Source organism: Eumetopias jubatus, unplaced genomic scaffold (assembly GCF_037043125.1).
Source record: "Eumetopias jubatus isolate StellerSeaLion01/CBP00866 unplaced genomic scaffold, mEumJub1_p1.0 scaffold_17, whole genome shotgun sequence".
Taxonomy (NCBI): domain Eukaryota; kingdom Metazoa; phylum Chordata; class Mammalia; order Carnivora; family Otariidae; genus Eumetopias; species Eumetopias jubatus.
The window spans coordinates 45,760,975-45,773,679 of record NW_028274823.1 but is presented as its reverse complement, the minus strand read 5'-3'; the positions used below and the strand labels follow the sequence as shown (position 1 = coordinate 45,773,679).

Genomic DNA, 12,705 nt, shown 5'->3' with positions numbered 1-12,705 from the left:
TTATCATCCTTTCCCCTTCGCTTGTGAGGACACACATAGAAGGGCCTGGCTCCAAACCAATTCTCAGGCACAGCTGCCACGTAAATCCCTCTTTCTGTTCCCCACCCCTCCCTTGGTTATGCAACTCTTTTCTAATTTGGCTCTTAGCCACACACCGTTTGGATTCTGGGACCTTAATCCTGCCCCATTGGGCTGAAATGAACGAGAAAGCGTTCCATTCCAGCTTCACAAAGGCTGCACTGTCCAACTGGTGAATGCGTTCCTTCTACTTGGCCAAAAGCACAGTTTAGGGAAGGGGGCAGCAAGAAGGAGCCCAAGGCCTAGCATAATCACCTGCATGTGCCAGCACGTGGAATGGCCCTTTAAAAGGTGGGGCCTAGCTTAAAGAGCCAAAGAAGAGCTGGGCTGGCAGGGAGAAGGGCCCAGCATGGCAGAATCGGGGTCCCTGCCCACCGGCTTCAGCGAGCTGGAAGTGTTGGCTGTGGGGACGGTGCTGCTGATAGAAGGTGAGCCAGGAAGGACCTGGGTGGAGTGGGGACCCAGTGGGCTCCCCGATCCGGGCCACAGCTATGGAGTTGACAAGAAGAGGCCCCCAAGCCCTACTCCTCTGTGCCTACACCCCTGGGGCTTCTGATGGGTGCACCTGTGGGATGCAGGCTGCAGGCTGGGAGCCGAGAGAGAGAGAAGCCAGGCAAGGCCCAGGGAGTGAGGGACATCTGCCCAGAACATGACCAAGAACAAGGTTCAGGCCTTTTCTTGTCCTCCAGCTGGGAAAAAGTTTAACCCACTCCCTGGAAATTCTGCTAAGAATCTCATATAAGCTCAGGCCTCTAGTAGGTTCTGGAGACAGCTCTGTCATGTGACTATAACCAGGTCAGCCAGGTTCTCGGACCCCAAGTGTGTGGTGGTGAAGGTTTGAAGGGGTCATGGGTGTGAAGTGCTAGCCTCGATAGACACTGAGGATTTAATTTCATTTGCCCCCATCCTCTCTGGCTCCACATTGCTCCCACCATCTCCATTCCCCAGCCCAAAGCATTTCCATTCCAGGGGCTGCCTGACTCCCTGAAGTGCCTGCCTCAGCCCAGAATCGCTAAGATGCTCCCTGAGGCCAGAGCTGGGACTAGAGACAGTGGTGCTGGGTCAGCTCAGGACTAGGTTAATCGGGAATGCAGCCCTTGTTCACAGCTTATCCAGAGAAATCGTCAGTCCATTGCCTCCCCCAACAAGAATGCATAGCGGGGAGGGAGTGGCAGTCACTAGACTGGTCCCCGAGGTCCCCGACACCATTGTCTGTGGGCCCTGCCCCTCTTCCTCTCTTCTAGGAACCCTACAATCCAGCACCCCTCTCAGTCCTCAAACATGCCTTGAAATTTTACCACTTTAAGTTTCTACACATGCTGCTCCCCTTTTCTAGAATGTTCTTCCACACCCTGTCCTCCTAGTAAACACTGGCAGTTTTTTTTATTTTACATTTTTCTTATTTTATTATGTTATGTTAATCACCATATATATATACCATCATTAGTTTTTTTTTTAATTTTTTTATTGTTATGTTAATCACCATATATTACATCATTAGTTTTTGGTGCAGTGTTCCATGATTCATTGTTTGTTCATAACACCCAGTGCTCCATGCAGAACGTGCCCTCCTCAATACCCATCACCAGGCTAACCCATCCCCCTACCCCCCTCCCCTCTAGAACCCTCAGTTTGTTTTTCAGAGTCCATTGTCTTTCATGGTTCATCTCCCCCTCCGACTTACTCCCCTTCATTCTTCCTCTCCTGCTATCTTCTTTTTTTTTCCTTAACATATATTGCATTATTTGTTTCAGAGGTACAGATCTGTGATTCAACAGTCTTGCACAATTCACAGCGCTCACCATAGCACATACCCTTCCCAATGTCTACCACCCAGCCACCCCATCCCTCCCACCCCCCAGCACTCCAGCAACCCTCAGTTTGTTTCCTGAGATTAGGAATTCCTCATATCAGTGAAGTCATATGATACATGTCTTTCTCTGATTGACTTATTTCGCTCAGCATAACACCTTCTAGTTCCAACCACGTCGTTGCAAATGGCAAGATCTCATTCCTTTTTATGGCTGCATAATATTCCATTGTGTATATATACCACATCTTCTTTATCCATTCATCTGTCAATGGACATCTTGGCTCTTTCCACGGTTTACCTATTGTGGACATTGCCGCGATAAACATCGGGGTGCATGTACCCCTTCGGATCCCTACATTTGTATCTTTGGGGTAAATACCCAGTTGTGCAATTGCTGGGTCATAGGGCAGCTCTATTTTCAATGCTTTGAGGAACCTCCATACTTACACTTGCAGTTTTGAAGGCGGGATCCTTCCCCATTTCTCCCTTCCGATGCAGAAGCCAGGGTTCAGAGACCAAAAGGAGCAGCAAGTGAGGGACCAAGCAAAAGCCCCAGGTCTGGTCTGTCAGCTGCCTGAGGTTGCCCCCTCCAGCTCACCTCACCGCTTGCTGTCTCGGGCAGCCCCCGGCTCGTACCTCCACACCCTTTGCCCAGGCTCTCCCTAATGTTGCTGCACAGCCCTCAGAGTGGCCTTTTGGAATTAAACGGACGTGAGTCTGAGTCCCAGCTCCGCCACTCACCGGCTGTGTGCTTAGGGCAAGTTAACTAGTCTCTCTAAGCCTGTTTCCCAGCTGCACGTGGGGAGGACAGCATCCAGGTGAAGACAGAACGGGAGGACCCTCAGAAAGCGCTCGGCCCAGTGCCCAGGCTGTGATAAGTGTCAGCAGCTGTCAGTGACTGTGACTATTCCAGCATGAACCGTGCTGCACCTTACTGGTTTCTTCCTTTTCTTTGAGTAAGGAAGGGGCAGGATGTGCATCTTAGGGCCTGTGGTATCTGAGAGCCAGCCCTTCGCAGAAATGTTTGACGAGCTGCACCGACAAGGTAGCTGAGCATGAAGGGGGCAGGTTGCTGAGGCTCCGTCCACCCCAGGCCCTGGTTCTGACCCCAGACGGCCTCTGTAGCCCTGACACTGGCCTCCCCCTTCTTTCCAGCTCTCACTGGTCTCTGCCTCAATAGTCTCACCATCCTCTCTTTCTGCAAGACCCCGGAGCTGCGGACCCCCATCCACCTGCTGGTGCTGAGCCTGGCTCTGGCGGACACTGGGATCAGCCTGAATGCCCTCATTGCAGCCACATTCAGCCTCCTCCGGTACCCGCTTCCCCCTCCCCCCCTCCGAGCTCAGGGGCCCGGCCTGGGGCCTGAACTCTGGGCACTAGGCAGCCAGGTCAGGGGCATTCTTCCCACCTAGAGAAAACTGTAGGGGACAGGGTGGGCAGGCAGTACGTGGTTAAATCCGAATTCCACACCATCCCTGAAGAGCAATGGCTGATTTCTGGAGCACAGGAGTTGCTCAAAACCCCCAAAGAGCTGGTTGACTGTAGGGATGAAGGGCACAGGCCCTGCAACCAGGCTGCCTAGATTTGAGCCCTGGCTTCCGTGTTTCTATCTCTTGGCTTCTCCTGTAAGTTGAATTATTATTACCTAACTCATATGGTGGCTGGAAGTATTCACTTGTTATTATGTGGAAATAACTGAAAACAATGCATGGCACCCAGGAAGCCCGACAGATGTGTTTGCAAAAGCCCACAGGATTTTGACAAGTGTCTAAAACCTCCTTAGGTGCAAACCAGGATCTTTCAACACGGTGTCTGGTGTTTACAGGATTGTTTTCTTAAGTGAACTGAACATTCCTGCTCTGGTTCCAGGCACTCAAACGGAGGCTGGAGCCCACCTGAGTGTGCTTGCTCAGGGCTGACCAGTCTGTGGGGTCAGAATCCGTGAGGATTCCTTGCCCTGATCTCCTCCTACCCCTTCCTGGGTTCAGTGAGGGGGCAATGGAAGCTTTTACTTACGATTGCTTGGTCCATGGGGCTGAGAGCTGGGAGTCCTGGGGTCTACTCTCTGACCTTGCCTTCATCTGCTGTGGGACCTTGGCTCAGTGCCTTTTCTTCTCAGAGCCTCAGTTTCCCTATCTATAGAAGAAAGGCATGGACTTTCTTCCCGGGATGTCCCATTTCCTGTGCTGGAGGCTTCTGACCACACAGAGAGACCCTTTGGTCCCTCTGAATGCAGAGAAAGACATGGAGCCCAGGGAGTTTGCATCGGGCTCCACCTGTTCACCCCAGGAACTTGACCTCTCGAGCCCCTGTTTCCTCATAGGAAAAGCAGACAAAGAAGCCCTCTTCTGGGGAGCCGGGCCAACATTCAGGAGGGTGCCCTCCACGCTCCTGAGGGGCAGGTGTGGGAGTAGGGCAGGGACAGAGGGAAGGGGTCACCGGCCCCAGTGTCTCCCACAGGCGCTGGCCCTATGGCTCGGAAGGCTGCCAGGCTCTCGGTTTCCAGGGCTTTGTGACAGCACTGAGCAGCATCTGCAGCAGCGCGGCCATCGCCTGGGGGCGCTATCACCACTACTGCACGCGTGAGTCCGCGCTTCCAGCGGGGAGGGACGTCTACACCGCGAGGGTGAGCAGGTCAAAGGTCTGCTCAGCGTTTCCCAGTCCAGGGGAGTGTGGGTGGGCGTGCATGTCCGTGAGTATGAGGCGTGGGCATTCAGGAAAGGAGGGAGGCAGGGAGAGTGGGCAGGAAAGGTGCCAGGGCACATGCCAGAAAGGCTGCCTGTGCCCTCAATGTCATCGCAGCCTCAGAGAAGTCAGGAGTCCTCTCTGAACCTCTGCCTCCTCTAAGAGCAGATTTTTATAAGCAACCTCCCAGTTTTATTCTGAAAATCAAATGAGATCATCGGTACAGAAAATGCCCTTGCAGACAGGCCCCTTTGAGGCTGTGTGTGTGTGTGTGTGTGTGTGTGTGTGTATACTGGGCGTGTATCCCTGTATCTCACACTTCCATGGGGCCTCCACCATGCCAGGGCTTCATGAAGACCAGTCCAGCCCCAGATTTCCCAAGCTGTGTTGTCAAATATCACCTTCATAATCGGCCATGTCACTGTACCACCTGCTCTGTTATTTACTTGATTTTTTTCTCTTAAAAGTGATTCATTTTAAAAAATGTAAACACCTGCTCTAGTATCCTCCTAAACAATATCTCTGATGTCTTTATCATTTTAGTACACATTAAAATAAACATGTTCACCCACCGGCCGTCTAGAATCCCACTCATACTTTGAGGAGCTGTGACTCCGCTAACCCTTATCGCAAACTCCAACTTGCAGACTGGGAAGCAGAGGCTCAGAGAAGTTAAGTTGCTTCCCAGGTCACCCAGCTAGTAGAGGTGGGGGGGGGGTGACTGGGCGTGGCCGGAATGTCTCCTGAGGCAGTCACTCCCAGGAGGGCCCCACGTCCCGAAAGGTGGCTCTGCCTGGCATGGAGGCTGCTGTGGGTCCATGGCCAGCATGGCCTGAAGCCCTGGGCATGGCCCCTTTGGAATCTGCTGGTCTTCCCTGACCCCACACGCACAACCCTCCCCACCCCCCCACCCCCCCGCCCCAGGAAAGTCACACACCTCTCCCCAGGCCAGAGAGTTGATAGAAGTGATAAGAACAAAGCTTATCATTTCTAGAGGCAGGTTAGCCCCACCTGCCCCACCTGCCCTCGGAGCTCCTGTCCTGCCACTACTGTCCCAGTCTGACCCCCGAAGCTCCCTCAGACCACTATGTGCACACGTACACGCACATGCACACTCACACACGTGCACATACACAATGCACACCTCCTCAGACAGCAACATGCTTCCCTCCCTCAGTATAGAGCAGCTGATCCCTGTTCTGGGGTCCCTAGAGCAAAGCCTTTCCTGAGCTGGACGGCACCGTGGAGCAATATGAAAATGGGGGAGGGGAATGGAGGGGGCCTGAGCTTATCTACTCCATACTGGGTGACCCTGGACATAGCACCGTGGTCATCCACTTCGAAAGCCAAAGAAGCAATACATGGGTCATGGTAGGTACTAATTATTGTGTCCACAGTTAGGGGGAGGGGTGTCTTTGTCAGCTTGGGCTGCCATAACAAAATACCATACGCTGGATGCTTAAACAACAGAGATGGATTTCTCACAGTTTCTCGACACCGGAAGTCCAAGATCAGGGTGGCAGCCCTGCTGGGTTCTGGCGAGAGCCATCTTCCTGGCTTCTGGACAGCTCCCTTCCTGCTGTGTCATCACACAGAGAAGACAAATCATCTCCCTTGTGTCTTCTCACATAAGGGCACTCATCAAATTATGGGCGCTCCAACCTTGTGACCCAATTACCTCTCAAAGGCTCTCCCCAGGAATACCATCCCACGGGGATGAAGGCTTCCACAGAGGAGTCTGGTGGGGGCTTAGACATTCAGTCCATAGCAGGAGGACACATTCAAGCAAACTGCATCCGGGGCTGTTTGTCAGTGGACGCGGTGTCAGGATGAAGGAGGGTGTAGATCTCCTCTTCTCTGTGGACCGAACCCCACACGGAGTCCTGCCCTCTGCCCTGGGACCTTGTCCACAAAAGAACATGACAAACCACAGACAGACAAGGCGCAAGGGAAAAGGCCTCTGAAGCTGGGGCCAGGAGGAACCACTGGATGGGAGGGCTGGGTGAGGCTGTTACCGAGAGCGGCATGGGAGGAGGGGGTATGGAGGCAGTCAGGTCACTGGGACTGGTCACATGAAAAGATGCTGTTGGGACCAAGCCCCTGCCATCAGCACTGAGATGGCACCCCAAGTCCTCAGAGGGTATCCTGGAAGCAGGGATAGTGGCCTATGTCTGAGCAACAGCTAAGGATGGTGGGAAGTTCAGATTTCTGCCTCCCTCCCTCATGACCCTCACCCAAACCACTGCCCATGCTTCTTCCCTAGTCGACTTGGGGAAGCACCTCTTTCTTTGCTCCTCCCTCCTTCTCTGTCCTCTAAAGAAGATGGTAGAGAGTGTCCACTAGGAGGCTTCACCACGCTTTATCTCTTTTATTCTTCATAACCATCCTCTGAGACAGGGATTATCATTCCCATTTCATGGAGGAGAAAACGGAGGCTCGGAGAAACTTTTAACTTGCCTGAGGCAATAAGCTAATAGCATCAGAGCTGGGATTTAGGAACATTCTGTGTGAGGATGAGGTCCATTCTTCTGCGCCCTGCCTAGCTAGCACCTCCTCCGGACCCTCCTCCTCCTCTCTCCCCTGCAGGCAGCCAGTTGGCATGGAACACGGCCCTCTCCTTGGTGATCTGTGTGTGGCTGTCTTCTGCCTTCTGGGCAGCAATGCCTCTCCTGGGCTGGGGCCACTATGACTATGAGCCTCTTGGAACGTGCTGCACCCTGGACTACTCCAGGGGGGACAGGTGAGGTGGGAGGAGGAGCTCCAAGGCTCCCTTCCTTGGGAACAACAGTGTCACAGCTGAAAACCTAAATGGGGAAATGTCAACATTTGCCAGACAATCTCAACTCCTTGGTCATGATGCCCACTTGCAAGTCGACAGTGGGACTAGGGAAAGCCCATTCTGAAAGGCAGCCAAGTGATGGGCATGTTATGCAAACTGGGGTATAAAGTTGTGCCCAAGAAGGAGTATTACCCCCTGAGCCGTTGGTCTGTGTCAGTTACAACAGTCGCTGAGTCCCGTGACCCCTTTGCCAACTTCAGTCCAGTCAGTTGTCCCAGCTCTGACTTGATCAGTTTCTAAAGGGAGTTGTGTCTTTTGTTCAATACAGCCAAAGAACGTTAAGGTCTTTGCATTGGGAGGGACCTCCTTGGCATAGAGTTTAGTTCTCTGAATTTCCTGAGTATCTGCTGTGAGCCAACCCCTGGGCCAAGCCCTAGGAAAAGATTGATGCATGATGGCCCCCACCATCATGGAGCATATGTCTAGTACTGCCCCATCCATGTGGCTCTGGGGACACCAGGGCTTAGAGAGACCCTTTAGGGGACACCATGGGGAGCGGCCACCTGGGCTCCAGCTCCCCTCTTCTACTAGAGGCATGTTGCATTCATCTGCTTTGCATGTTTGCTCATGGCACACCTGCCCCTGAAGACAGGCTTTCCAGGTGAGACCTACCTGAGAACACAAGTCTGGTACAAGGGTCCTTCCAGGGCACTCCCTATGGGTATCCCCCCAGCCAGCGTCCAGTCCTCTGGCAGGCTTTCCTCCTACCCGTCCCTACTGGGCAGCACCCAGGTAACATGGTCTTCCCTTCACAGAATGGGAGTCTGCCTTTCTGTGACTCCCACCTGTTCCTGGTTAGCCCTCCCACTTTCCCATGACCCTCCCTGGGCGCCCAGGCCCTCCTGTGGTCCTTTCAATGGTTTCTTCGGTGACACAGTGTCCAGTCTGTCATCTGCAGACCCCTTTCAAATCCCTGTGCCAAGCATTCCTTGAATGATCCTTCCTCTTGGTCCACTGACCTATCTTCCATTCGGCAAACATGTTTCCCAAACCGAAGTGTCCCATTCTCCATGCTTAGGGCACATACAGAAAGCAGGACTGAGCACTTGAACTGCCCAACAGAGAGTTGAAGGAGGACTCTCCCTCATCTCAGCCCTCCAACTCCTAGGGGTAAATTCAAGAAGGACACAGTGGCTCCCTGTCTCTAAGGGGAGTCTGTCTGGGACCCGGGGGTGACCGCACTCAGAGTTTTTGTCTGATGAGAGCAGTTCCTCACATGTGGCTGTCTAGAGCAAAGGCTAATTAAGCCTTCAAGGGCAGCTGATCTCCCCCCGAGAGATGGTCCTGACTCCTCTACCCACTCTGCCTGCAGAAACTTCACCAGCTTCCTCTTCACCATGGCCTTTTTCAACTTCTTCCTGCCTCTCTTCATCACGCTCACATCCTATCGGTTCATGGAGCAGAAACTCAGGAAGACGGGCCACCTTCAGGTGAGGACCAACTCCCGGAGCGGAAGAAATCCCTCTGTCCCTCTCAGGGAACATGAATGATGTGAGAGACAGTAGTTAGGGGTTTTCTGTGTTTTCAGAAAAAATTCAGCATTTACAGAGCTTGGGGTGTCAGGGCAGGAATGCACCCTCGCCATTGCTGGGCATCGCCAAGACCTGGGAGGAAGGGTCAAGACTGCTCAGGCTTACGGAACCCCATAACCTCGAGAGCCAGGGCACCCTGCTGGACCCCATGCATGCTGTCACATTTCATTCTTCCCAAGGATTTAAGGGTTGGCACAAAATGACATACTCTTCAAATGCTTCTTTTAAATTGCTCCAAAATGTTTCATTGAATCACAGGCACAGACTGTTATCCACAACATAAACTCACACCTGCAAGCACATTTATCCAAGAAAAACAATCCTTCAAAAAAAAGCCCTCCTGGCCATTTCTGAATTTCTGCCTTAATATTCCCTTTCCACAATTTTCTTTTGTCACCTGGACAATCTCTAGCAGACGAGCCATAACAAGCACCAAGTTAAAAAAAAAAAAATCAGATACTAATACTACTTTTCTGTGCACTATGCCATTCCATCTTCCCAACCACTCTCTAAGGAACGTTTCGTTATCACTTTGCCACAGACTAGAAAATTGAGGCTGTAAGGCTTTGTTAAGTAACCAGCTACAAGCTCTGAAAGTAGTAATCACAGAATTGGATCAAACCCAGGTCTGGGACTCCATGACCCAAGTGGTCATAGTGCATAAAAGAAACAATCTTTGTTGAGACACTTAATCTGCCACCTTATTTTTTTCCCCCGTAAATTGGAAAAGGACGGTACAAATCGATTTTAGCCGGAGATCCAGGCTGCTCTGAGTCAGCGGGAGGACGAGGGCTGGGCCGCGACCAGAATCGTGGCTCTGGGCTCATGCTCCCCTTGCCTCTCACCGCCTCCGGGCAGTCCTCCGCGCCGCCCGCCCAAGCACGACCTGGGCGCTCAAAGGTCGCTACATTTATTGGAAGTTCAATCGGCCAGGAGACAGGGCTGCCACGCCGGTTTTCTCTTCCCCCCCCCCCCCGCCCCGACTTGAACCCATCAGTCCCCGCAGCATCAGCAGAGGTCGCTGCGCTTGGGCGCGGGGACCTCGGTCAAGAGCAGAGCGATTCCCGGAGGCGACACTCTCTCTGCTGAGGGCTCCGTGCACCTCCGGCCTCAGCTCCGCCCCGGAGCCCCTCCGTCAGTGCGAAGCCCCTTTTTTTTTTTCTTTTCTTTTTTGGACGGAGGGGCAATTCAAGAGAATAAATGTCTCCCAACTGACATATTTTTATTTCATCAAAGAAACCTGTCCTCTTTCAACTTAAGTCACCTTCTTCGTTAAAGGGAGACGCGAAGAGATAACAGGCACTGATGTCTAGCGTCCGCATTTTAACATCCGAGGGTGTAGGGGAAGCCGGAAGAGCCCCTTCCGTCCGGAAATTAGAGCGCAAGTCGTGCGCCTCCCTGTGGCCAGAGGCGGCACCACAGGGCCCGCCCGCGGCTTGTACCTCCCACCTTGGAGAGCCGCTTGGAACCCAGCACAGACCTACCGGCCGGGGCGGGGGGGGGTGGGGGGCTGCGCTGAGGCGGCTGCGGGTTGCTGGCTGCTGGCGAGCCGGTTCTGGGACTGAGGTGTGAGGGCAGCCCAGCCTGGGGAGCCGCATCACCCAGCCACACCCATGGAGCCCAGAGCTCCTCAACCAGAGCGTGGACCAGGAAGGGAGCTCATTATCCGCCCCCTGGTCCCCGCCTCCAGGTAAGTGAAGCATTATCAAACCATTTTTGCAAACAAGACAACTGAAGTCAAGTAAGGTTAAATGACAGGTTTAGGGTCACACAGCTTACACGCCAGAGAGGTCCATCTGGCCCCGAGGTCCTCCGCAGGCTCAGCGCCTTCCCACAGCTGGGTCACACTGCCCCGCCCGGCTGCGTACCCACCTGGTCACCCCCGCTCGTGGGGCCACAGCCGGCTAGAGCAAGTCAGTGCCTCCCTCCCGTGACGATCTCTTGGCAGGTGAACACCACTGTGCCGGCCAGGACGCTGCTGTTCGGCTGGGGCCCCTATGCCCTCCTGTATCTCTCTGCCACCGTCATGGATGTGAGCGCCATCTCCCCCAAGCTGCAGATGGTACAGACGTCTCCCGGACCCAGAGTTAGAACTCTCTCCATCTCTGTGTCTCTCCGTCTTGCCCCATCTCTCTTTCCTGCTCTCTGGCCTCCTGGTAGTCTCTTCCTCTCTTCCTTGGAACACTCCTATTGCACGGGGAATTTGCTTCTCTTGGGGGCCACCCGGAGCGGCACCTTGACATTGCCTTGGCCTTGCGTGAGAGGACAGGGACAGCCACACTCTGGGACCAAGGCTGAGACTGGTGCTCAGGACGGGGTGTGCTTCCATGCGTCATCTGCCAACTGGTCAAGGAGGCCTTGGGAGTTGCAGAATCCAGCCCGGGACAGATGACTGGGGGCTGGGTGGGTGGGGGGTGGGGGTGGGACTGGGGTCAGCAAGTGGGACCAGGGAGAGGAGCCGAGGTTGCGAGGCTTCTTCCCCGAACTTTTCTGTCCCAACAGGTGCCTGCCCTCATTGCCAAAACAATGCCCACGATCAATGCCATCAACTATGCCCTGGGCAGGGAGATGGTCCACAGGGGAATTTGGCAGTGCCTCTCACCACAGAGAAGCGAACTGGACCGAGCCCGGTGAGGTTCTCCCGGGGGCTGCTCAGACCCAGGCCCACCCCTGACCCCCTGGACTGAGCCCGGTGCTAGGAGGCTGCCCTGGAGTCCTGCCCAGCAGCCTCAGAAGCCAAGCTCCAGACACTCACTCCCCCCACCCCCCACCCCACCCCTCGGAATGGCCCTGGTGGGCCTGGGCCTCGGTCGGACACGGGGCATTCAGAGAGCACCCAGTCTGCGTGGGAGGACCTGGGACTTTGGAACCAGACAGATACGAGTTTCCATCACAGTCCACCAAACAGAGGTTGAGACACCTTGGCAAAGTCACTCCCTCTGAACTGAGCTTCCTGACCCATAACATAAGGTCTCCACGGGGCCGCTGTGAGGTTTAAGCAAGATAATGTGTACTCACCACGCACACGGAACCTCATTAAAACAGCTGTCAGGGCTCCGAGTCTTACATAGAAAGGCGTGAAAGCCCCTGGTTTCTTGTGGAAGGGCCGATCAGGCTGTCAGCGTTCCAATGCCACTTATTAAACTGAGATCTGGTGCAAGCGACTGAGTCTGTGTGTGCCTCTGGTTCCCAGCTTGTGAGACGTGGTGACGGGCATGGTGACTTCACCATGCAGAAGGGACCAGAACATCACCTGGTGCATTAAGTGCTCACTGACAGTTAGCCACCAGCACCCTCTGGTCAGAGACGGCTAGCTGCGTGCTGCTGAGTTTCCAGCATTAAAAAATCAAGATAATGTATTTAAAAGTCCAGATGTCTGAAGATGAGGCCCCACCAGCCTGGAGGAGGCTCCCTGGCGACAGTCTGTAGAACTCAGAGCAGCTCTGTCCTTTGCCCGGGGCTTGTCCCCTTCCATTCCCCTTCCATCAGCTGTAGCTTTTATATTCCCTGGCATCTGGGTTTGTGACAGTGATGGGGTTCCCATCCCTGGATGGACATCTGCACCTCCAGCAGAGTCAGCATTTCAGGGACAAGGTGTGGCAGGTGCGCAGACCTGGGGGGACCCGTCGCCCTAGAGGGAAATGGAGGTGGTTGGCAGGGAGGTGGTGGGCTCCGCAGAGGGTCTGATGAGGGAGCACTGGCTGCCCCAGGGACCTCAGATGCAGGAAAGATGAAAGCTCAAGCCCCAGCTGCGGAGC

The 12,705-nt window shown here is 54.1% G+C and overlaps 1 protein-coding gene across 3 annotated transcripts; it reads left to right on the top strand.

Moving 5' to 3' along the window:
- Nucleotides 1–427: 427 nt before the first annotated feature.
- Nucleotides 428–12,082, top strand: RGR (retinal G protein coupled receptor). 3 transcript variants are annotated; one of them, XM_028098923.1, is made up of 7 exons: nt 428–506; nt 3,047–3,203; nt 4,352–4,473; nt 7,163–7,316; nt 8,728–8,845; nt 10,896–11,009; nt 11,450–12,082. In XM_028098923.1, exons 1-7 carry the CDS (start codon nt 428–430, stop codon nt 11,579–11,581), a joined length of 876 nt encoding a protein of 291 aa, XP_027954724.1. In that variant the 3' UTR covers nt 11,582–12,082. The 3 variants fall into 3 exon arrangements, with proteins under 3 accessions (XP_027954724.1, XP_027954725.1, XP_027954726.1); XM_028098924.1 differs by having other exon boundaries at nt 4,340–4,473; XM_028098925.1 differs by lacking the exon at nt 10,896–11,009.
- Nucleotides 12,083–12,705: the final 623 nt, after the last annotated feature.

Coding starts and splice junctions, on each gene's coding strand:
- RGR (XM_028098924.1), top strand. CDS start 428: ATGGCAGAATCGGGGTCCCTGCCCACCGGCTTCAGCGAGCTGGAAGTG. Junction 507..3,046: donor GACGGTGCTGCTGATAGAAG/GTGAGCCAGGAA, acceptor CCTTCTTTCCAG/CTCTCACTGGTCTCTGCCTC. Junction 7,317..8,727: donor GACTACTCCAGGGGGGACAG/GTGAGGTGGGAG, acceptor CTCTGCCTGCAG/AAACTTCACCAGCTTCCTCT.